General features: G+C 36.4%; 1 protein-coding gene across 8 annotated transcripts in view; it reads right to left on the bottom strand.

Moving 5' to 3' along the window:
* Window positions 1–26,336, bottom strand: part of LOC107847471 — a 71,794-nt gene extending 45,458 nt beyond the window's left edge. For 7 of the 8 annotated variants that reach the window (XR_007046964.1, XR_001667521.2, XR_007046965.1 and 4 more), the window contains exons 1-2: window positions 25,591–26,182; window positions 8,037–8,098 (exon numbers count right to left, since the gene is read on the bottom strand). Coding sequence is in view for 2 of the 8 variants with exons in the window: in XM_047399173.1 (XP_047255129.1) it covers window positions 8,037–8,098; window positions 25,591–25,640 (112 nt within the window). In the remaining 6 variants the exon portion in view is untranslated. Of the gene's footprint in view, window positions 1–8,036; window positions 8,099–25,590 lie in introns of all 8 variants that reach the window. The other variant, XR_001667522.2, reaches the window with a different exon arrangement.
* Window positions 26,337–26,551: the final 215 nt, after the last annotated feature.

Below are 26,551 nucleotides of genomic sequence, written 5' to 3'. Positions count from 1 at the left end.
TTTTGTGTTAGAATAAGTAAGATGTTCTTGTTGGTGCTATATGTGTTTGCATGATGCAAGTGCTTTTGAATATAAAGAGCATTTTGATGGTGTTAGTTACTACTTTTGAGACTCATAGGCTCTATTTTATGACTCTTGTACTTGTTGGCTTAATTTTTTGAATTAATGCTATTGTTTTGTTGAGAGTCTATGATAGTCCTGCTTGAGTTGAGAATCTACCATGTGTGTGAGAGGTTTTGTGTATTCCTTGTTAAACTTTATGTCTAGAACTTGACTGTTGTGATGCAAAAGGAAATAAAGAGTGTGGGTTTAGGAGATTATATAGGCATTTCTTTGACAGTCATGTTTCATACCCTCTTTTACCTTTCCTTGTGCATAATCCTAGTTAAACCCATTGAGCCTTTAGTTTATTTTCTTTGGTAGCCTAATATGTAGCCTAATCCTTTCTTTAATTGATTGTAATTTGATCCAAAGCTCCTAAGCAATTTAGTTAAAATTCAATTGAGTTAAGAAGTTTGAAACTCAAATAGGAAAAGGTGAAATTGAAGCCCTAAAGTAATAGTTATTGATGTGTACAATTGATATGTTAAGGATGGGTTTGAAAGGAATTTGTACTAAAAAATTAAATCATGTATTAATAGACAATACTCTCTCCTATATTATATGTGAGTAATCTTAATAAGAAGGGGAAAACAAAAGATATGGGCAGACAGAAGTGGTGGAAATTGGTTGGTACATGTGAATTGAATGATGTATTAAATCACTTAGGGAAGATAGTAACTATTCTTTGCCAATATCGTTCCTACTCGTCCCTTAGCCTACATTACAACCCTTATAGACCTATTTAATCATAAGCTTTATTACTCTGATATTACTAAGGGAAAGTCTATGGTTCATCTTGTGTACCTTGTGAATCCTTTCTGACAGGGAGCGTAATTTGATTCTTATACCTATTTTATGATAAATTGCATCTATGTGAGTGGTTATGGGTAACTCTCTTGTAGTGAAGGCATATGTTTAATGATAGTTGGGTTATTTGTATGATGTCTTTGATCGAGCAATATGTAAGAGTTTTCCAACATGGTGAGTCAATTATTGAGGCTACGATGTTTTGGAGTAGTGTTCTTGAACTTCCAGTTATATATAACGTGCTTAGTATAAAGACTTACATTCTGTGTTGTCATTGTAGTACTAGCTTGAGTGTCTTTCTTTTAGTATAAGTGTGGAGTATTCTATGATTATGATGCTTATAGTAAAGATTTTTTCAAGGAAGAACAAGGCTTTAAGTGTGGAGTGATGATCTGAGGTAGATTTATGCACTTCAGAGTTGTAATCTAGTTTTATTTTGTAACTCCTCGAATTTGACACCCTAAATGCTACACGGTGCTCATGACCCCAAAGGACCACAAGATAACCCATGATTGATATCTGTAACTGAGCACTAAATAATATATTATAAATATGTGGAATATAAGTTGTAAGGCCATAAGGTTCAAAACTGAACTAGTAATGAGTATAAAATAATGTCTGTAGTGGGGTATAACAATACCTAAAACTAAAATAAACTATCCAAAACATACTGTAGTCTGAAAGCCTCTAAACTATCTGAAAACTATGGAGTTGATTGGGCATGTCCCTAACTAACTCTGAACTACTAAAATAATAAAGTAATAAAATAATCATGATATCCTCTAATGATGAGGATCATTGTTAGTCCGGCTGCTGAACGTCTGATTTACTAAGGATGCTTTGGATCTCGTGCTTCTAAACCTATGGTATAAAATACCATAGCGCAAATGCATCAGTACGATTGAATGTACTGCTATGCAAGTGTGGTAGGGTGAATACATGGGGTTCATATGCATGAACAATACTAACTAACCAAATAACATGAACGTGAGAATACATGCAAGAATATGTAAACTGTAACTGAGATCATACTGTCACTGGGTACTGAGTTGCTGACATTTGAGTTTACTAGTACGGATAACTGAGTTTACTAAATATAGAGGGACTGATGTTATATTACAGATAAAGGACTAACTGTTTCTGATAGTTCTAATTATGAAGAACTGGTCTGATTAACTATATTTGACAGTCCTGAAATATGAATACAGGTAACATTATTTTTGCATAATTAATATACTATTACTGGGTGAATATATCTAACGGTCCTGGTTCTGATGGAACTAGCTGAGTTTCGTACTGAGCTGAGCGACTGTATCTGATAGTCCTAAAACTGTAGAATGAACCGAGTTCTATTACTCAGACTAGATTCAAAACTGAGGTTGTGGGAAGTAGTCATTTAACTGAAATACCCCTAATAAGCTATTATAGCTGAGTTGGGGTCCAATATGTAACCCAATTGGAAGGGTGTTAATATCGAGCCACTGGTAAGGAAAAGCTGTGAGTGACCCTCATCTGGCAGTGTCCCCAAAAGAGAACGGTGGGACCCTAATCTAAAAGTGTTAATCCACCTCATCGACCCTCAACTGATAGTGTTGATATCTTGTCCTATGCTAGCTACATAGTTCTGGAATGTAAGGATTGCTTCTAAGAATCACACCTTGATCTGGCAGTGTGTGTTCCCCATCCTTAGGTTCACTGGGTGCTGAATCCTACGCCCATCTGAATAGATGCTGAACATGATTAACTGAACTAAACTATACTGAGTTCATTGAGTTTTTTGACTGATGAAATACTATTGAGATCTGATGAATGACTGGGAGAACTGAGATTACTAGGCTGATACTGAATTTACTGGATTTTCCTGAGTCACATGAATGATTAAGTTCTACTGATCATGGATTGACTGTGAGTATCGTGGGAAACTGCCACTGGCTCTAAGCACACAACTAAATTGCTGGGTAAAATTACCTCCAGGACTCGATAGCATGAAACTGACAAAACTTGACACTTCTTAAACACATGACCAATATCAACAATTCATCATACAATAAGTTGGGGATTTCATGAAGCATATGGTTATCATAATCTTGTACATGGTAGTATTGCATATACTCTATTGTAATTTAATACTCTAACATCATGAGCATTCCAACAACCATCTACAATGCACATCAATAGCATGGGAGTCATATGAACATAAGGGTTAAACATGTATTTATCATTTGGGTCACAATTAAGCTATAATGCATAATTTCTATTCTCGTAGGCATTTTATCAAACACCTTACATGCACCACTTAGGGAATAGAAAAATCATCAAATTAACACACCATAACTATCTGAGTTCATAATTTTCAACTTGCATGCTAACATAGTTTCATAAAACAAATAAAGATTCCAACTTGGGAAATCGAAAAACAACAACCACATGAACATAATCAACCCATAACATGAATATCAGAATTCATAGTTTAAAACTTAATTCTTGGGCTTCATGGACGAAAAGAGTCCATGAATGAATACTATGCATACCTTAGTTCTTGATTATACGAAGATTGATGGAGAGATTCTTGAATTTGAGTATTGAATTTGAATCCTTTATTGAAATCCCTAACTTGTTCTTCAGAGAAACTTGAGAGAGACACTATATTTTGGTTGAATTGGGGCTAAATCCCATGTTTTAGACTTATATAGGGGTGGAAAATTGACCCTTTTGCCCTTAAAAATGTAGATATTTGATGATTGAAATTGGGCATCGATGCTATTTGATGTTTTGGGCTTCCAAACATGGTCTAAATGTGGTCTGAAAAATCCTACACTTGTCTGGGACCACCTATGGACCTCTCTGATCATGAATTAACAAAAATACAAACCATTAAAGGAAGTTAAGGTAGTGAAATAACATTGCCAACTTTTGAAGGCCAATAATAGGCTAAATCTAGGAACTTAGTTAGAACCTTCTAAGTATGGGATCCCCCCTTAACAAGCATAAATGGACTGAATTAAGCTTAGAATATTTTGGGGTCTTACAATATCTCTCTCTTGGAAACATTCATCCTTGAATGAGACTGACTGAGAAAGGAGAAAAGATAGACTAAAGTACACATAGGACATGAATAACTGAAATATGATTGCACGACTGGCATGACTGATAAACTAAATGTATCATACTGAACATGCATATTTGATACATGAGTACTGGTTCATGAATACTTGACTGAGATTTCTGATAAGTAGAGCTTCTCACCATGAGAATGCATATCTGATGCATGATTATATGACTGAACTGACACATGAATGCATGATTGAATATGCAATGGTATTTGATACCAAGCTTGTGATGGGAATCTGAACATGGAACTGAATACCGCATTTATAACTGAAACCTGATCAGGAAACTGAATGAGTTCAAGGAAAACTATTACCTTAAACTAAAAAAATGCTAGTGAGTCTTAGATTAATGTGACACTTGAGCTGCATATCATGATCTAAACTGAGCATCTTGAATACGTGGCTTACAACTGAGGTCAGAGTTTTGAGGGCTAACTTACGAGTATCCCTTATCTGAAACTGGATTTATTACAAGAAGAGAGAGTGGCATGTCTAAGTCATGGATATTTGGGGAATTATTGTATATATCCCCCTTGGGACACTATGTCCCTTGAAGAATACTAAACTTACTTTGTTGAGATTTTGAGGAAAACTGAGGCGATGGACGAGGCACCTATGGATTGAATCATGACTGAATACTTGGAATTTGAAACTAAGGCATGATACATGAGCCAAGTTAAACATGACACTAGCTAGTTGGTCCATCTTAGAATGATCACATTTATGAGATTCTGAATAGTGCGATTAGATGGAAAGATAGGGAAATCACACCATCTGAACTTGTCTGTATGATTGCTAAACTGACTTACCGGCTTTACAGACTAACTCATGCTGAAAACTTATACTCAACTGAAGCATTTATATGACATTCTTTCTATAGTGTTCTAGTGATAGTAGGGAGAAAGCGAATCTTGGTCTGGCTGGAGTAAGACATCAGAATAGAAGATCGCTATATGGCTAGGATTCTTGTATTAGGAGACAAGGCCTATGAAACATCATCTAAGACAAAGTGACTAATCCTTATGCACTGTAACTAAGACTACTAAAAAGATTTACGTTGGTTCTAAGCACGAATGCATAAATATACTAACTTATCTGATTAATTGAATGACTGATGTTTGTAACCATAACTAAGACTGTAACTGATATTGAATGATGGTTTTCTATATATGAGGTTTAGAATGGTATGGGATTACTGAATTCTGATGGCTAAGTAACTAATAACATAAAGACATGGTCCTGTAGGACTACCTGAGCCCTTTACTGAATATAGATTACTGAACTGATGTGGTAACTAAGGCTTAGGGATAGAACATCAACACAGATTCATCGAGGGATATTAATTAAGGGTATTCGTGACATAAATCTGAGTTCGACTGAACATAAGTAGTGAAGCATGTGTCATGTGAGCTAGGCATACTTTAAAGCATGACATGAGTGTATGAGTCATGAGATCATAACCTGAGTTTGAAGTTTTGTACTTATGGGACATGATTTATCACAGTGAGTCAACTGGAACTCCTTATTCTAGGAATTAGGACTGTACATGAGTTTTAACTAACATGAATTAATATAAGTGATGGTCATAGAGCTGGCATATAGGACATGAATAAATATCATGATAACTGATGGGTTTTGATATTCTGAGAAGGTCTATAAGATCACACACACTGTGAGAATAGAAAAGAATGTCATCTATGAATACTATGATGAACGTGTCCTAGTAATAGTTGAACACTCGATTCATCAAGTCTATGAAGGCTGCGGGTGTGTGGATAAAACCAAAGGACATGACTAAGAATTTAAAGTAGTCATACTAAGTTCTGACAGCCATCTTTAAAATGTCATATTCTCTGAGTCTGAGCTACTGATACCCTGATCTGAGGTCTAACTTAGAGAAATAGCTGGCACCCTAAAGTTAATCGAATAAGTCATCGACTTTGGGAAGTGGATACTTTTTATTAACTGTGACCTTGTTGAGCTGACGGTAGTCTATACATATTTTGAGAGGACTATTTTTCTTGCGCACGAATAAGACTGGTGCACCCTATAGGGACATATTGGTTCTAATGAATCCCTTAACTAGGAGATCCTTCAACTATTCTTTCAATTCTCTGAGTTCTACTGGTGCCATTCTATATGGAGGAATAGATATAGGTTGAGTATCTGGAAGAAGGTCTATGCCGAAGTCTAATTCCCTTTTAGGAGGAATTCCTGGAAGATCTTCGAAAAAGAAAACATCTAAATATTCATTCACTATTGGGATTGATTCGAAACTGTGAGTTTTAGAACTAGAGTCCTTAACTCGAACAAGATGATAGAAACATCCCTTAGATACCATTTTCTATGCCCCAAGGTAGGAAATAAGCTAACCTTTAAACACTGAAGTACTACCTCTCCACTCTAGGATAGGTTTATTCGCAAACTAAAACTGGACAATTTTGTTTCTGAAGTTGACTGTGTCATAGCAGGAATGAAGCCAATCCATGCCAAGAATGACATCAAAATCAATTATCTGTAATTCAACTAAGTCTACTAAAGTGACTTTCTGAGATACCATAACCGGACAGTTCCTGTATACCTGTCGGGCTATGATAGTTTTACCCATTGGGGTAGAGACTACGAAGGGTTCTACTAGAATTTTGGGACTGACTCCGAAATCAACTTCTATATAAGGAATAACAACGGACAAAAAGGCTCTTGGATTTAGCAAAGCATAAACATGCAAGTGAAAGATCGGTAACGTACTAGTGACCACATCAGGAGAATTTTCTTGATCTTGTCGAGACTAAAGAGCATATAGTTTGTTTGGGAATTGCCCACTAGTGGCACTGGAGGTGGCATCTGCTGATTAGGGCGATCGAACTAAGCTGAGGAATGGTTATACTGGCTTTGTGGACCATCCTTAGGATAGTATCAGACTCTGTTACTTGACTTGCCATACCCGTAACACACATCACTATCAGTTTTACATATACCCTTATGATATTTGCCATAAGTCTGATAACAGGGACAGGTTCGGGCACTGCTAACACCGCCTTGAGGTTTAGGACCTGGCGCCCTATCTCTGAATTTAGGTACCAGAACAATAACTGAGGAAGGACTTGGAATTGAAGACTTTAGGCGGAATTGATAATAGTTACTACCCTCTGACTTAGGCTGAGCAAAATTAAGATTAACTATTCTCGCGCTCTTATTTTCTATCTTTCTTTTTCTCTTTCTATGCTTTCCCACCTCAATTTGTTGGGCATAAATCATAAGCCTGGGTGGGACAACAACCTGCTGATTGTTCTGAGCTAATACTGAATAAGATAAAGTAAGAGAGTCGATTCTGAATTCACTATGAAAGACATGCTCACCCAGGAAATCTTTTTGAACAGGCGGAGGTGCTGATTGATTCTCAATTTTCCTTTCATTAGTCCTTTTGGGAGACATATTCTATAATAAAAGGGAGAGAAGATTAGACTGAGAGTTAAATTTGAGCTCATGCTCACTGGCATGATATGAATACTAAAAGAGGGGAAACTGTTCCTAAAATATCTCATAGCCTCCTATCCATAAGTGTGGTGTACAAAACACCTATGCAGAAGACTACTAGATATGACTTTTTAGACTTCCTAGGACACTATTGAACCTTAGCCTCTAATACCAAGTTTGTAACGCCTCAAATCTGACACCCAAAATGCTATACGGGCTTATGACCCCAAGGGACCACAATCTAACCCATGACTAATATTCATAACTGATCACTAAATAATATATTATAAATATGTGGAATATAAAATGTAAGGCCATAAGGTTCAAAGCTAAACTAGTACTGAGTATAAAACAATATCTGTAGTGGGGTATAATAATACCCAAAACTGAAATAAACTGTCTGAAACATACTATAGTCTGAAAGCCTCTAAACTATCTGAAAACTATGGAGTTGATGGGATATGTCCCCAACTAACTCTAAACTAATGAAATAATAAAGTAATAAAATAATCATGCTATTCTCGAATGATGAGGACTCACTGTTAGTCTTGCTGCTGAACGTCTGTTCTATTAAGGATGCTTGGGATCTCGTGCTTCTAAACCTATGGTATAAAACACCATAGCGTAAATATGTCAGTACAAGTTAATGTACTAGTATACAAGTGAGGTAGGCTGATTGCATGAGGTTCATATGTATGAACAATACTAACTGACCAAATAGCATGAACGTGAGAATACATGCAAGAATACGTAAACTGTAACTGAGGTCATACTGTCACTGGGTACTGAGTTCATGATATCTGAGTTTATTGGTTTAGATAACTTAGTCTACTGAATATGGAGGGACTGATGTTATATTATAGATAAAGGACTAACTATTTCTAGCAGTTCTAATTATAAAGAACTGGTCTGATTGACTGTATCTGAAATTCCTAAAATTTGAATACTGGTAACATAATTTTTTCATCATTAATATACTATTACTGGGTGACTATATCTGACAGTCCTGGTTCTGATGGAAATAGCTGAGTTCTATACTAAGTTAGGCGACTGTATCTGATAGTCTTAAAACTATAGAACTGAACTGAGTTCTATTACTGAGATTGAATCTAAAATTTAGACTGTGGGAAGTAGACATTTAACCGAAATTCCCCTAATAAGATATTATGGCTGAGTTGGGGTCTAATCTATACCCCCAATTAGAGGGTGTCAATCCTGCGCCACTGGTAAAGACAAGCTGTGAGTGACCCTCATCTGGTAGTGTCCCTAAAAGAGAATGGTGGGACCCTCATCTGATAGTTTTAATACACCTCATCAACCCTCAACTAACAGTGTTGGTGTCTCAACCTATGCTGGCTATATAGTTCTGGAATGCAAAGATTGCTTGTAAGAATCATACCCTTATCTGGAAGTGTGTGTTCCTCATCTTTGGATTCACTCGGTGCTGAATCCTACTCCCATCTAAATAGACACTAAACATGATTAAATGAACTGAACTGGACTGATTTTATTGAGTTTCGTTGACTGATGAAATACTATTAGGATCTGATAACTGACTGAGAGTACTGAGATTACTCGACTGATACTGAATTTACTAAATTTTCCTGAGTCATAACTGACTGAGTTCTACTGATCACGGATTGACTGTGAGTATCGTGGGAAACTAACACTGGCCCTAGGCACACAACTAAATTATCGGGTGCAGGTACCTCCAGGACTCGATAGCATGAAACTGATAGGACTTGACACTTCTTGAACACATGACTAATATCAATAATTCATCATACAATAAATTGGGGATTTCATGAATCACATGGTTATCATAATCTTGTATATGGTAGTATTGCATATACTCAATGTCATAATTTTATACTCTAACATCATGAGCATTCCAACAACTATCTACAATGCACATCAATAGCATGAGAGTCATTTGAATATAAGGTAAAACATGTATTTATCATTGGGTCATAATTAAGCTATAATGCATAATTTCTATTCTCTTAGGAATTTTATCAAATGCCTTACATGCACCACTTAGGGAATAGGCAAAATCATCAAATTAACACACCATAACCAACTAAGTTCATTATTTTGAACTTGTATTCTAACATAGTTTCATAAAACAAAAAAAGATTCCAACTTGGGAAATCATACAACAACAACCACATGAACATAATTAACCCATAACATGAATATTAGAATTCATAGTTTAAAATTTGATTCTTGGGCTTCATAGATGAAATAAATCCATGAATTAACACTACGTATACCTTAGTTCTTGATTATATGAAGATTGATGGAGAGATTCCTGAATTTAAGTATTGAATTTGAATCCTTAATTGTAAATTCTACCTTGTTCTTGAGATAATCTTGAGAGAGACACTATATTTTTGTTGAATTAGGGATAAATACCATGTTTAAAACTTATATAGGGGTGGGAAATTAATCCTTTTGCCCTTAAAAACATAGACATTTAATGACTGAAACTGTGCATCAATACTATTATTGACCAACGTGATTGGTGATGTGGCATGCCAATATCACATTAGTCCACAATTTATGGCTTCCAAATATGGTTAAATGTGGTCCAAAAAATCCAAAACTTGTCCGAGACCACCTATGGACCTCTCTGATTATGAATTTATAAAAATATGGACCATTAAAGAAAGTTAAGGTGGCGAATGAGATTGCCAACTTTCAAAGATCAATAATAGGCTAAGTCTGGGAACTTAGTTAGAACCTTCTAAGTATGGGAACCCTCCCCCCTTAACAAGCATAAATGGACTGAATTAAGATTAAGATTTTGCGGGGTCTTACATATTTAGCTTTGTTTTGATGACTTCTTGTATTCTTTATGGGTTAATAATTATATAAATGAGCATCTAAGGGTTAAATTACTTGATTACAATGTTTAAGGTGTTTTTCAAACAAGTTAGGACTAAAATTGGTCACTTAGAGTTTAAATGAGAAAACTAGTGTTACTAGCTTGAGTTATGTGTTGATCTAATTGATCCCGGTGGACTCTAGTGTATGTAATGATTTACTAATGGTATTATTTTGTAATTATGTGTGGAAAAATGTTTTATAGTTTTTAAAATGTAATTGAATCAAGTCAAGAGTCAAAACTAAGTTAAAGATAAAACAACAAAACTATCATTCTTAGCTTAAGTTTCTAGTTCACCATCTTGGATATTATGTTATTTTGAGATCTAATTTGTGGTATTTGATGCTATAGGATTCTTAGTGAGATTATGATGATGCTTTATGGATGATACACAATCTATAAATCAATTGAACAGCAACATAGGGCTTGGTTTGGATGGAAAATAGCACGGGACAAGTCTTGATGTAAAAATGACACTTTGGGAGTCCTTGGTGCGTCACTCTACCAAGACATTGCAATGGGGAGCGTTCCCCACCTTAGGGGATACCTAATGGACTAAAAATAGTGTGCAATTACTATTAGGGAAAGTCGCACACCCTAGGTACCGCAATAAGATGAGCGATATAGAGGCATGCCATTTTCAGCTAGTTTTGTCCTCCTATAAATAGGACACTTGTGCATGAAGCTAAACACCTTGGAAGACTTCAAAAGTTGGAGGGATTCTGGTAAACACTTCAATTTAGGTTTTTCTTTCTTTACTTTAGTTATTTTTATGGATTTTATCATATATTCATCTATCCTGATTATAGTTATGTTCATGTGTTGATATTTATTATATCTATGACTACCCAAATAAGTCCAACAAATATCAAAATCAAATCAATTAGTGTCATGGATTTTATCATGGATTTTATCAAATCAATGAGCAGGATCGGTATTAGTGTTAGCTTTGCTATTGGAGTTGATACCGTAGGACTAAATTTCTCAATGTTCCATCCTTTTTATTTTAGGATTATATATAATTATTATGGAAATCATATGGTTATTGGTTTGATTATGGTTTGGTTGGTATTGGTTATCGGTTGGGTATCAGATAGTTGGACTCATTTGGGTAGTTATAGATATAGGACTATCCTAGACTCTTGGATTATGCTAAATGCTGTCTTGTTATCTCTTCAAAATTCATCCAACTCAGGATATGCATAGGTCAGTTGGGTTGGGTAAAAAGGGTGGTCTTTAATCCTGGTTGGACTTGGGATGCCTATTACGACAAGGCCCTGGTTTGGTTTATGTCAATTTTGTATCAAGGTTTAGGTTTATTGTCAATTGAGAGTCCACAAAATTGAGTCTAGTAGGGTCTCTTTTAGGGGTGTGTAGTGCGTCACACTTATAATAGAGAGGCTACAAGGAATTTAGGAATATTTCACTTTCTTGGTATTCTACTTTTAATCTTGGAATTGAAGTTTTGGAATTTCCTCTGATCCTTCTTTGTGAATTGAAGTTTTGGAATTTTCTCTGATCTTTCTTTGTTCTTTTTCAGATCATGCCTCGATGATTTAGAACCCAAGGAAATTTTTTATCCCATCTGGGGACGATGTTGATGGGATAAGCCCTACACCAATTGTGTGCACTCAATATCAAGGTCCTATCCCTGATTGTTTTGGAGTTCTCCCAGTTGCTACTAGTCATCCTCAAGGTGAGGTGACTAATGTAGAATTTTTCCAATCAATTCATATTATTTCTTAGTTGGTTGCTGCTCAGGTTGAGCGGTATGCACTTGGTGTTTTATTTGTAGAGGCCACAAGGTATGCTCCTTGAAGTTTTATCAGCTGTCAAGGTATGCTCCAAACTTGGTGTCTGATATGAGAGCAAGAATGAGAAAGTTCACTGCTGGGCTATCTCGAGATTTGATCCTTGAAAGTAAGACGACTTTGCTGATTAAGGATTGGATATTTTAAGGTTAGTTTTCCACATGCAGTAAGTAGAGGATGAAAATAGGAAATAGGTAGAGTTTGGGAAAAGGCTGGGTAAAAAGAGCAGGGTGGTGCTCAACAGCAGGGTGGTCGGGATGGTGGCAAATGGCTAAAGAAGAAGCCAAGGAGTTCTGGTTCCTTCTCTACTATTATCAGTCTTTATCAAAATTAGTTGGGTGATAGGCATCCTCAAGGTGGTGATAATTTTTGGGCACAAGTTACCCAATCTCAAGCGAGTGAGGATCAGTCGGCTTCTTCATGCCCTTTTTATTGGTTTTATGGTCATCTTCATTGGGGCTTTTAGGATGAAAGGAGGGACAGGTGTTTTAAATATGGTCAGATAAGCCATAGGCTCAGACACTATTCGATTGGTAAGGGTGCTTCGGTAGTGGTCAAAGCTCAAGTTACTTCACCTATTTCTACACCTAGTGGTGCTGCTCTGATGTTCGCTTCTATTTTTGGTACCGGTACTGGCCAAAATAGGTTGTATGCTCTTGCATCTCAGCAAGAATCTAAGGCATCACCTGATGTCATTACTGGTAGATTACAACTCTTTACTCATGACGTGTATTGTCTACTTGATCTAGGGTCCATTCTTTCCTATGTGACCCTATATATGGCTGTATGTTTTGATTTTGATCCTGAGGTTATTTTAAATCCTTTTTCTATTTCTAGTCATTAGGTGACTCGGTTATTGCTAAAAGAATCTATAAGGGATATGTGGTATCTGTTGGTAGCAAGCACACCTTGGTAGATCTATTTGAGCTGGATATGGTAGATTTTGACATTATTCTGGGGATGGATTAGTTACTCTTTTTATGCATCCTTAGATTTTCAAACTCATACTGTTGTCTTTAGGTTCCTTGGTGAACTAGTTATAGAGTGCAAGGGTGGTTCCCTATCTCCTAGGGGAAGGTTTATTTCTTATCTTAGAGATCAGAGATTAATCTCCAAAGGGTTTCATTATCACTTGGTCTGGGTTAAAGATTCTAACTTAAAGGGTCATTCTTTTCATTTGGTTTTGGTGGCAAGTTTCCTAAGGTTTTTCTAGATAATCTTCATGGTATTTCTTCAGATAGGGAGATTGAGTTTGGTATTGATTTGGTTTTTAACACTCGTCCAATATATATTCCTCCTTATAGAATGGCTTCGACTAAGTTGAGTGAACTTAAGGAGCAACTTAAGGACCTTTTGGATAAGGGGTTTATTCATCCTAGTGTATCCCCATGGGCTGCGCAGGTGTTTGTGCGCAAGAAGGAGGGTTCCTTTTAGATGTGCATTGACTATCAGTAGTTGAATAAGGTAATAGTCAAGAATAAGTATCCTCTTCCAATGATAGATTAATTTTTTGAATGATTGCAAGGTTCCAAGTTCTTTTCTAAGATAATTCTTATAATACCCCGGGAAATTTTTCGTTGAAATTTTGTACATAAACATATTGGGTTCTATCTTCTAGAATGAATTATAAATTTTTCGTATTGAATGTCTTAGATTATGACCCACCATTGCATAGAGTATCAAATAATATTTCCAACGATATGTGGATCATCCAAAACGGACACCCGAGCGACGAGTTATGAACATTCTGATCGAACCGTGAATAGTAGTAAACAATAAAACGTGCAGGAAAACGTACTGAGGCCTGGGCGTATTTTTTCTCCAAATTCAAACGATCATAACTCCTTTTATATACTGATCTGGGTGATCTACTATATATCAACGGAAATCTCTGCGGGTCCTCTTTCCAATGAAATTGGTTTCATCCAATTTGTCTATCGGAGCAAAAATTTATGGTCGATCTACTTCAGCCTATCAAAAGAAATTTTTTGGGTCAACTTTAAATTACCATAACTCCTCGTACACAATGATCTGGGTGAGATACTATATATCAACAAAAATATATATGAGAGTCCTCTTTCTAATGAAATTGGTTTCATCCAATTTGGATATCGGAGTAAAATGTTATGGTTGATCTACTTCAAACTATCAAACCAGTCCACCAAAGGACAAATTCGAGAATTTTTTTTATTTTTAGGGGCGTTTTTGTCATTTCCCCTCACCCAAAATCCGTCCAAACCCTATATTAAAGCCTATTAGAAGCATTATATGTTATATTTAATCAAATTCCCTCAAAAAGAAAACCCTAAGCTCCTATATCCAACTTCAAGAACCTCCAAAGTTCACCATTAATTCTGCAAATTTATTCAATATTCCAAGTTCCTAGTTCAAGAACTCCAAGAACCATCATTCAAAGGCACGATTAATATCTCAAAAATGAGTATCGATCTAAAGTTCATCATTCAAGCTATGTGAGGTTTTTGAACAAGAACTCTCTTTCGTTCTTGTGCCAAAAAGTAATTTTCTTTACAAAGGCATGATTTTTATTTGATTTTTACAAATTTGAAGCATGAACCCATATCTTATGATGATTATTATGAAATCTTGATGTTTATGATTTTGAAAGATGAATTTACATGTGTGGAGATATAAAGCATGAATCTTGAACGATATTTATCATGATTTTGATATTTGGGTCGTGAATCCCCATTTGAAATTGCATTTTTTTGAGAAAGTGTGTGTTATAAGCACGTTGATGTTGAATATTCGAGATATTTTAAATGATTTGACCTTTTGGTCTTAATAGAGTTGTTTTGAACTCGAGTGTGAAAGAAATCCACAACGTGGTTGATTTTGATTGATGGGAAGCATGATGGCTCCCGATGTATATTTATATATTACTGAAATTATTTTGTTGTGGATTGTCTTTGAAATGATCTGAGCTAAGTCCGGGAGTAATCTTTAGCACCGAGTGGGAGGTATAAAGTGACCTTACTTTCCTAGAACTACGTGCCCCCGTAGGAGTGAGCCTGAGGCTAATTTATATAGTGATCACTAGTTTGTGTGGATTTGATATCGATAGTCCTACTCCGATGGCAAGGATAGGACGACTCTCCCTAACGTGGGTTGTACGTTGGACTCCATGTAGCTCACATAATTTATGTCAGTTATAGGATCTCTCAGTGTGTGTGTGTTTCCTTGTGTCTATAGTGAATGGTGAAGTGATTTGAAAGGGGACTTGTGAAAGTTATTCTTTCGAAAGATTTAAATGATATTTACATTACGAGAATTGATATTCTTGATGAACTGAAAGTGATTGACAAATTATGTGATGACTCACATGTGTTATTGTACTTATTTTATCCTCTCATGATTATGATGATTTTCTTCGGGCTATGTGAGTCTTTCATACATCTTGCATATTTCTTATAAATATTTATGATGATGATGTTTATACAACTGCATGCACCTCCATACACTCGGTTTCTTTTCATGGTACTGACGCACATCTTCAGATGTAGGCTGTGTTTTCTCAGAATATAGGTTTAGGTGCTCAGTTCTAGGTTCGTTAGTGATTCTTCGGGCACACTATTCTACATCCTCTTTTATGGTGAGTCCTTATGTTCCGAGAACGTGATGTCTGATGTTGGTTTCACAGAATTTTTTACATTTGATAACTGAGTATGAGTCAGTTGGGGCATATCTCAATGGCTCGCTGGTTTTATTGATTTTCTTAAAGGCTTGTCAGAATAGTATAAAGGTTGGGAGTTGACTAATAAGTTGTATTTTGTTATCTTACTGAAATTCTTTTATTCTTGGACGATGATTACTCTGTTGATATTTAAGGGTTATTTATGGAAACCTCGTTGATTTGTGTTGAACTGAATAAAAATGGTTCAAAGGGTTAGCTTGGGGCTATTCATAGCCTCAAGCACCGTGTGATACTTCGGGACCCGTTTTCTGAGGCGTTACAATCTTGGTATCAAAGCCAAAGGTTTTAAGGTGTCCTAGGGAGTCTGACAAGCCGCGTTAAGTAGAGTCTTAATTATTGGTGTGTAGCGCGCCACATCTATGAGCAAGAGGCTACAAGGCATTTTAGGAAAAAGTATGATTCTTTCTTTCAGAAATCTATCATGCTTAAAGTGTCTCTCTCTGCTATTGATTCGTGCTCTCCTCTTTCAGAAATATGTTTGCATGTCGAGCGAGAAGAAATAATGATGGCCCCGACTCCACAGCAGCAGGGAGGTGATTCAGCTGCTGCCAGGATCCATGACTTTATGCGGATGAATCCGCTGGAATTTTATGGGTCCAAGTCTGATGAGGATCCATGGTGTTTTTTAGAGGAGGTATGGAAGATTACTCAGGTGATGCATATATCTGAGGAACATAGTGTGGAGTTGGCTGCATATAGGTTGAAAGACCTTGCTTATGATTGGGTTGTTTCTTACAGGAAAGGTAGAGGTGAGGGAGCTATCCCTACAACTTAGCAAGAGTTCCAGAATGCATTCCTGGATAAGTTTTTCCCTTTAGAGATAAGAAAGGTGAAGGTGGAAGAGTTTATGAACCTGCGATAGGGCTCTATGACTGTTAGGGAGTACTGTCTAAAGTTCAATTAGTTGGCCAAGTATGCTCCTGACTTAGTGGCTGATAATTGGGCTAGTATGAGTAAGTTTGTGACTGGAGTGTCTAGCTATGTGGTTAAGGAGTATAGGTCTGCTATGCTGAATAGTGAGATGAATGTTTCTAAGCTAATGACTGATGCCCAATAGATTGAGGAAGACAAGGTAAAAGAGAGAGATAGAATAAAAAGGAATAAGAGAGCTAGGTCCGAGCATCACAGAAAGGGTTAGACTAGATTGCAGGGAAAGAGTCGCCCTTAGTATCAGGATTTTTCATCTATGCCAGCACCATCATCTGCTAGTGCTCCCATGCCTAGAGGTAAGTAGGAGCAAGATAGCAGGTCATATGCATCCAGGTCCCAGTACAGTGTTGGCAGTTAGACAAATCATCCCCTGTGTCCTAAGTGTGGTAGGGCTCATTCAATTGAGTGTTCGGGTGAGAAGAGAGGTTGTTTCTGGTGTGGTGACATAGGTCACATAGTTAGAGATTGTCCACAGGATAGACAAGGGCACCGTGACTATAGCCCTCAGTCCCGAACTCAGACTGTTAGTGCTCCAGTTCCAGTAACTCGCCCAGCCCCAGCTCAGGGCGCCTCTTCTAACAATGTTGGCGGGCAGCGCCAGAATAGATTCTATGCTTTACCATACCACTAGGAACAGGAGGACTCTCTCGATGTTGTTACTGGTATGCTTCGTATATTTCTGTTTGATGTGTATGCTTTGTAGGATCCTGGATCCAGTTTCTCATATGTTACACCTTTGATTACTGTGAATTTTGAAATAAGTCCTGAGATTATTCCTGAGCCTATCCTAGTTTCTACCCCAGTGAGTGATTCGATTGTTGTCCAGAAAGTGTATAAAAAATGTCCTATTACCGTTCTTTATAGAGTCTTGTTGGTTGATCTGATTGAGTTAGACATGGTAGATTTTGATATTATTCTGGGAATAGACTGGCTGTATTCTTCTTCTGCCTCTATTGATTGTCAGACCTGAGTGGTCAAGTTTCAATTTCTGGGTGCATTAGTGTTTGAGTGGTCTGGAAATTTTGTGTCACCCAAGAGTCATTTTATCTGTTATCTCAAAGCTAGAAAGCTTATTTCCAAGGGGTGTATTTACCATTTGGTTAGAGTTAAAGACACTGAGACTCCAACTCTCTAGTCTGTTAACGTCGTCAATGAGTTTTCTAATGTCTTTTTGGATGATCTCCCAGGGATACCTCCTGATAGAGAGATAGAGTTCGGGATTGATCTTCTTCTCGATACTCAACCCATTTCTATTCCTCCTTACCATATGGCTCCTGCAGAACTTAAGGAGTTGAAAGAGCAACTCAAAGATCTACTAGATAAGGGTTTCATAAGGCCCAGTGTTTCTCCTTGGGGTGCTCCTATATTGTTTGTGAGAAATAAAGATGGCTCTTTGCGTATGTGCATTGATTACCGCTAATTGAATAAAGTCACCGTAAAAAATAAGTACCCCCTTCTGAGAATAGATGATTTGTTTGACCAATTGCAAGGTGCAAGTCATTTCTCAAAGATAGACCTTTATTTCGGCTATCATCAACTCAAAGTTAGGGAGTGTGACATCCCAAAAATCGCTTTCTGAACTTATTATGGCCATTTTGAGTTTCTTGTTATGTCTTTCGGGTTAACTAATGCCCCAGCAGCTTTCATGGACCTCATGAATCGAGTGTCAAACCATATCTGGATATGTTTGTCATAGTGTTCATCGATGATATACTGGTGTGCTCCCGTAGTGAGGATAAACATTCTAATCATCTTCGAACTGTCTCCCAAACCCTTAGAGATCACAAGTTGTTTGCCAAGTTTAGTAAGTGTGTGTTTTTGCTAAGGTCAATTGCTTTTCTGGGTCATATTATTTCTTCCGAGGGTATTAGAGTTGATCCCCAAAAGACCAAAGCTGTTAGAAATTAGCCTAGACCTATTTCTCCGATTAATATCCAAAGTTTCTTATGTTTAGATGGCTATTACTGCCATTTTGTTGAGGTTTTCTTCTCTATAGCGTCTCCTATGACTCGGTTGACCCAAAAGAAAGTGAAGTTCTTGTCGTCTGAATCTTATGAGAAGAGTTTTCAGGAGTTGAAGAGTCGACTCACTTCAGCCCCTATTTTGACTTTGCCTGATGGTGTTGATGGTTTTATGGTGTATGGTGATGCTTCAAGAGTTGGGTTGAGTTGCGTATTGATGCATAAGGGTAAGGTGATATCTTATACTTCTAGACAATTGAAACCCCATGAGAAAAATTACCCTACCCATGACCTTGAGTTGGCTGCTGTTGTGTTTTCTTTGAAAATCTGGAGACACTATTTGTATGGTGTCCATGTTGATGTTTTAACTAATCATAAGAGTCTGCAGTATGTGTTTAGCCAGAGAGAATTGAATCTTAGGCAAAGACGATGGTTAGAATTGTTAAAGGACTATGATATAAGTGTGCTGTACCATTCGAGCAAGGTCAATGTTGTGGTGGATGCCCTAAGTAGAGTGTCCATGGGTAGTGTTTTGCATGTGGTAGAAAGTAAGAAAGAGTTGGCTCATGATGTACATCGTTTGGCTAGATTGGGGGTTAGGTTGTTTGACTCTGCTGAAGGTAGTATAGGGGTTCAGAGTAGTTCCAAATCCTTCTTGGCTTCGAAAGTGAAGGAAAAGCAATACTTAGATGCTAGTTTGGTCAAACTGAAGGAGTTAGTCAAGGACAAAAAAGTAGAGGTTTTCTCCCAAGGGGGAGATGGTGTGTTGAGATTGCAGGGTAGATTGTGTGTCCCGAATGTTGATGATCTGAGACAGAGGATTATGGCTGAAGCGCACGGGGCACAATATTCTATTCATCCTTGTGCGACCAAGATATACCGAGACTTGCAGGAAATCTATTGGTGGAGTGGCATAAAGAAAGATATAGCAGCGTTTGTAGCTAAGTGTGCAACATACCAATAGGTTAAGGTTGAACACCAAAGACCTGGTGGTATGATGCAAGAGTTTAGTATTCCCACCTGAAAGTAGGAAGAGATAAATATGGACTTCGAGATTGGTTTTCCTCCTTCCCGACGGCATCATGATTCCATTTAGGTTGTGGTTGCTAGGTTGACTAAGTCTGCTAATTTCTTTCCTCTTCATACTTCATATACTACTGAGGATTATGCTAGATTGTATATCCTATAGTTAGCTAGACTGCATGGAGTTCCCTTGTCTTTCATTTCGGATAGGGGTACTCAGTTCACTTCGTAATTTTGGAAAGCTTTATAGAAGGGTCTTGGTACCCAAGTGCTTTTGAGTTCTGCTTTTCATCCGCAGACCGATGGTCAGGCTGAGCAGACCATCCAGACCTTAAAGGATATGTTGAGAGCTTGTGCACTTGACTTTAAGGGAAGTTGGGATGATCACTTACCGTTGATAGAGTTTGCTTACAATAACAGTTTCCACTCTAGTATTGGCATGGCTCCTTTTGAAGCCTTATATGAGAGAAAGTATAGATCACCCATAGGTTGGTTTGAGGTGGGTAAAGCAGCTGTGAGTGGTCCTGATTCGGTATTTGAGGCTATGCAAAAAGTTAAGTTGATTAGGGAAAGGTCAAAAACTGCGCAGAGTCGCCAGAAGTCATATGCGGATGTTAAAAGGAGAGACCTTGAGTTTGAAGTTGGTGACCTAGTGTATCTGAAAATTTCACCCATGAGAGGGGTGAAGAGATTCGGAAAGAAGGGGAAGCATAGTCCCTGTTATGTTTGTCCTTACGAAATTCTTAGCCGTGTTGGTAAGGTAGCTTATGAGGTCGAGTTGCCTTCCGAGTTATCCTCTGTTCATCCAATATTCCCTGTCTCCATGCTTAGAAAGCATATTAGCGATGCTGTGGTAGTGGATTCCTCTGTGAGTGCTGAAATTCAAGAAAATCTTTATTTTGCTGAGATTTCTGTTGAGATTCTTGATTTTAGTTTTTAAAGACTAAGGAACAAAGAAGTTCCCTTGGTCAAGGTGTTGTGGCAAAACCAATATGTTGAGGGTGCAACTTGGGAAGCTGAGGCGGATATGCGATCCAAGTACCTGTACCTATTTTCCGTGAACTCAGATCAACCCGAAGGTACCGTTCTTTCCTAAATCATGCACTTTTGATAAAAGTTGCAGCAGTTCAACTGTCATTTATTATGTGTTCCGCTGTAGTTTCTTGAATTTATGCATTCTACGTTGCATTCCGAGTGAGAAACGATGTGGTGATGAGTCTAATGAATGGTTTGAGCTGTATGCTCTATTCCCTATCTAATCTTGGCATGTATAGCATCATTTGAGGACGAATGTTTCCAAGGGGGATGATGTAATACCCCGGGAAATTTTTCATTGAAGTTTTGTGCGTAAAAGTGTTGGGTTCTATCTTCTAGAATAAATTATAAATTTTCCATGTGGAATGTCTTAGATTATGACCCACCATTGCATTGAGTATCGAATAAGCTTTACAACGATATGTCGATCATCCAAAATGGACACCCGAGCGACGAGTTATGAACATTCTGATTGAACCGTGAATAGTAGTGAACAGTAAAACGTGCAGGAAAACGTACTGAGGCCTGGCGTATTTTTTCTCCAAATTTATTCTGGGTGATCTACTATATATCAACGGAAATCTCTGCGAGTCCTCTTTCCAATGAAATTGGTTTCATCCAATTTGTTTATCGGACCAAAAAGTTATGGTCGATCTACTTCAGCCTATCAAAAGTAAATTTTTTGGTCAACTTCAAATGATCACAACTCCTCGTACACAATGATCTGGGTGAGATACTATATATCAACAGAAAGATATGAGAGTCCTCTTTCTATTGAAATTGGATTCATCCAATTTGGATATCGGAGTAAAATGTTATGGTTGATCTACTTCAAACTATCAAAACAGTCCACCAAAGGACAGATTCAAGAATTTTTTTGATTTTTAGGGGCGTTTTGGTCATTCCTCCTCACCCAAAATCCGTCCAAACCCTATATTAAAGCCTATTAGAAGCATTATATGTTATATTTAATCAAATTCCCTCAAAAAGAAAACCCTAAGCTCCTACATCCAACTTCAAGAACCTCCAAAGTTCACCATTAATTTTGCAAATTTATTCAAGATTCCAAGTTTCTAGTTCAAGAACTCCAAGAACCATCATTCAAAGGCACGATTAACATATCAAAAATGAGTATCGATCTAAAGTTTATCATTCAAGGTATGTGGGGTTTTTCAACAAGAACTCTCTTTCGGTCTTGTGCCAAAAAGTAATTTTCTTTACAAAGGCATGATTTTTATTTGATTTTTACAAATTTGAAGCATGAACCCATATCTTATGATGATTATTATGAAATCTTTATGTTTATGATTTTGAAAGATGAATTTACATGTGTGGAGATATAAAGCATCAATCTTGAATGATATTTATCATGATTTTGATATTTGGGTCGTGAATCTCCATTGGAAATTGTGTTTTTTTGAGAAAGTGTATGTTATAAGCACATTGATATTGAATATTTGAGATATTTTGAATATTTGGAATTTTGGAGGTAGAAAGCTGGTTTTCAATGGTTTTCTAAAGGTGATAGGAACACTAGATTTTACATAGTCTAGCTAGTTAGATAAGAAAAAGATTAGAGTCACTGCCGATGGAGTTCCAACTGCTAGAGTCTTTGATAAATAAGAGGCGTCTGTGTAAGCAGAAAGAAAATAGTAAATGGGCAGAAGGTGATGAACAAGTGGCTGCTGAAGCTATTTCATGTTTTCACAAATAATTTTCATGTGAGAAAGGCTTTAAAGATTATTCTTTACTCACCCACATTCCTAATTTGGTTACAGAGGATATGAATAATGTTATTAATGCCTACCAACAGAAGAAGATGTAAAATAGTGATTTTTGAATTATGTGGAGAATGTGCTAGTAGGCCAGCTGGTTTTTCTATCCTGTTCTATCAAAGTAGTTGGGATATTGTAGGAGCTTATGTTATTAAAGTGGTGGTTTACTTTTTTTAAGGAAGTTCTCTTCCAAAGTTTATTACTCATACTAATTTGATCTTATTGTGTAAGAAAGACTTTGTTTAGTCCTGTACTAATACGAGACCAATTAGTTTAAGTAATTTTCTTAATAAAGTGATCTCGTATTCAATTCTAATTACTGGCCAAGATTATGGTTTCTTTAACTCTATTGGAGAGTGAAACAAAGAGATCTCTCGCCTACTCTTTTTATTTTATCTACAAAAGTATTAGCTAGAACCCTGAATTCTCTATTTTACAATAAGTAATTCAGAGGCTTTGGGATGGCTAAATGGAGTGATGATATCAATCATTTGGCTTATGATGATGATACCATTTTGTTTGTTTCTGCAGACAAAAGATATTTACAAATGATGATGAACATTCTGAAAGAATATGAATAGCAATCTGGATAGAAGATTAATAAAGATAAGAGTGCCCTCTTTGTACATACCAAGACTGTTGGCACTGTGGTTCAAGAGGTAGAATAATATATTGGATTTCCTAAAGAAAATTTTCCTTTGATGTACTTGGGGTGTCCTGTTGGTCATTCAGGAAAGAGAAAAACTCATTTTGCAAAGCTTATCAAAAAAGTACACAATAAAGTATAGGCTTGGAAAGGGAAATTATTATCCTTTGGAGTTAAGGTTGTGTTAGTAAATAATGTGTTGAATAGTATTCCTAGCTACTTGTTGTCCGCCATAAATCCTCCTAAATTTTGTATTCATGAGTTACATAGAATCTTTGCAAGATTCTTATGAAATTTTAAGAAGGTAGGCAGGAACAAACATTGAGTTGCTTGGATTGATATTTGTAACCCTAAGGAGAAAGGAGGTCTAAGTTTTAGAAATTTATTTGACATATCCAAATATTTATTTTCCATGTTATGGTGGATTTTCAGAACTCATAAATCCATGTGGAAAATATTCATATGGAATAAATATTGTAAGAGATATGCTCCTTAAGTTGTGGAATGGAAAGGTGGGTCACAAACTTGGAAGAAAATGCTTGAAGCTAGAGACTACAAGGATCAAGAAATATGGTGGGAGACCAAGAATGGCCATGCTAATATTTGGTATGATAATTGGACACAACTTGGTGTTCTTCACTATATTTTGCCAATGTAGAGTCGGATGTACATATAGTAGAGGATGTGAGACAATTATTTGTAGAAGGAAGATAGAATTCAAGTTTACTGAATTTCTTATTCTTGGAGGAGATATGAAATTATGTCCAACATAACTTGATGGTTGAAGAGAAACCTGAAGAGTGGGATAAGCCTTGGTGGCTGCCTAACCCTTCTAGTAATTTTACTTAAATCAGCCTGGGATATTATGAGACAGGAAAAAGAGGTTCAATGGGATTTCAAAATATTGTGGATTAAAAGAATGCCTTTTAAAGTGTCTTTTTAATGAGGATTATGGAAAAAGAGAATTCATTAGGAGAGATTCTAGTCAAGTTACGAGTATGTGAAGATATGCCTTGTATATATTGTGATGAAAATGTGCAGAAACCATGGAACATTTATTTGTCAAATGTTCTATTTCTAATGAATTGTGGTACAGATTTGCAGCAACAGCAAGAATTGTAGGCCCTTTTATGCAACTTAGGGATTTAGTATACAAATTATGAAAGGCTGACAGACCACCAAAGCACAAGGCTCTTCTTAATGTTGTACTTTTGTTTATAATTTGGCAGGTATGGAAGAGAAGGAACACTATTAACCATGGAGGCAAAATGTCTTATTTAGGAATGAAAATGGAGATAAACAGAAACTTGTATATATTGGCTAGATATAATTTCCCTTGGATGAGAGATTTACCATTATCATGGCCTATTATAGTAAAGCTTTTTGAGGATTATAATTCATTTTTAATAAGTAAGATGGTGATGTGGAACCCTCCTTCTGTGGGATCCTTCAAATGTAACTCTGATGGTGCTTCCAAAGAAAATCCAGTCCCTAGTGCTGGAGTTTTTTGTATAAGGAATGGAGAATGAAATTTGTATATTTAGAGGCTAGAAGATTATTTGATGGTTCTAATCTTATTGCAAAAGTGGTGGCACTAAGATTAGGTCTAGAGCATTGTGTTGCACACAATTTTATTCCAGTGACCCTAGAAATCGATTCTTTTACTATTAAAAATAAATTAGGTGGGCACTAGGAAGTGTCTTGGTCTATTGCTATTGAAGTGAAAAGAATTAAAGGAGGTTATGATGGAGCATACACTCAAAGAAGGCTACAAGTTGGCAGAATTTTTCACTAATCAAATTTTCTATTTTGCAGGTACAAACAGGCTAACATATTCTACAATGCATGAGGTACCTAATGAAGCAAAAAACATTATTCAGAAGGAAAAAATAAAAATACCTAATTTCAAACTAACAAAGATTCGAAATAGAGATCATAGGTGTCAAAAACCAATGAAAAGATGAGAGCAATCAAATAAGCAGGAAACAACACCACATCAAGGTAACAAACAACAATGCAACAAATAATCTGCAGAAAAAGTTGGGTAAGATAATTATTTTTTTCTCTGAAGTTTATGTAGTGGCATTACTCTTTAATTATGCTCATTCTACTGAATATTGGAGAATATGAAAAATTATCAAACGTGGGAATTAACCTTACAGTAATAGATTGGTTGTAAGTTGTAATAAGTGAAAAATTGGATACCTAGTCAAATGGACAATTGGGTAATCCCTCAAGCAGATACATACCATGAACAAGGAGTAATTATATTAGTTAAAGAAAACAAAATACCAAAAATTGATGTTTAGCTCACCTGGTTTGACAACTTTGAGTCGAAGAAGGCTTCATTGAGTAGGTTTTCATGAAATTTGTGAGAATTAGAGTGTCTTTTGTGAAAGCGCCTCAAACTCAAATAGTTCATATTAGGACAATGAGTTGTGAATCAAAAATTTGGTTTTTTAGGTGGCCTTCTTCAGCTACACTTCATCATTAGAAGGTGGTTTGTAAAAGGAGTTACAAAGTACATGAATGAAATTAATTTCATAAAGAAACTAGAATTTACTACTCCAATATAAGTACTACATGGATGAGTTCATATATCCAGCTCAAATGGTGGTATTAATCCCATTGGGATTCAACCCATTGAGTGACAAATTTGAGAACTCATCCTTGTTGGTACCAATAGCTGGAGATAAGCAAAATATCATAAAGAATGGATTTGAAGGGAGGTCATGTTAAAAATGAAGCTTGAAATCGAGAAGCGAGTTTCTGGAGAGGCAATCGAAGAGACACCAGATGAGACTCTAGAAGCCTCTTCCACTTTTCTAATTTGTACAATAGCAGATTGTTTTGTTATTTCTCGAATATTTCATTTTGGGTTGTTCATTCATTTGAGTAAGGGCCATTGTAAAGATTATTCATTTGGTTAATTGATAAAACGACCCATATTTGTGTCTTTTGATTTAAAAAATGGAAAAGAGAAAAAAAGGAAAAAAGAAAGAGAAAACAAAAAAAAAATGAATAAAATCCGGAAAAGAAAAAAATAAGAAAAAGAAAGAGAAGACAGAGAAAGAGAGAAAATAAAGGAGTACACTATAAATTGTATTTAATTGACAAGAGATGTTTTGGATTGTAACTAATTGAAACTTTGGCTAAATAGAGTAATTAGGAGCTTATGTTTGCCAAGCCATGTAGTTATTCCAAGTAAATTTGGTTCGGTCATGACCCAGTCCGATTTCTAATTCAACTCATTTTACCATTTTTAATTTCATCCC

This window comes from Capsicum annuum, chromosome 11 (genome assembly GCF_002878395.1).
Source record: "Capsicum annuum cultivar UCD-10X-F1 chromosome 11, UCD10Xv1.1, whole genome shotgun sequence".
Classification (NCBI taxonomy): domain Eukaryota; kingdom Viridiplantae; phylum Streptophyta; class Magnoliopsida; order Solanales; family Solanaceae; genus Capsicum; species Capsicum annuum.
This window is presented reverse-complemented; position numbering and strand designations above follow the sequence as displayed.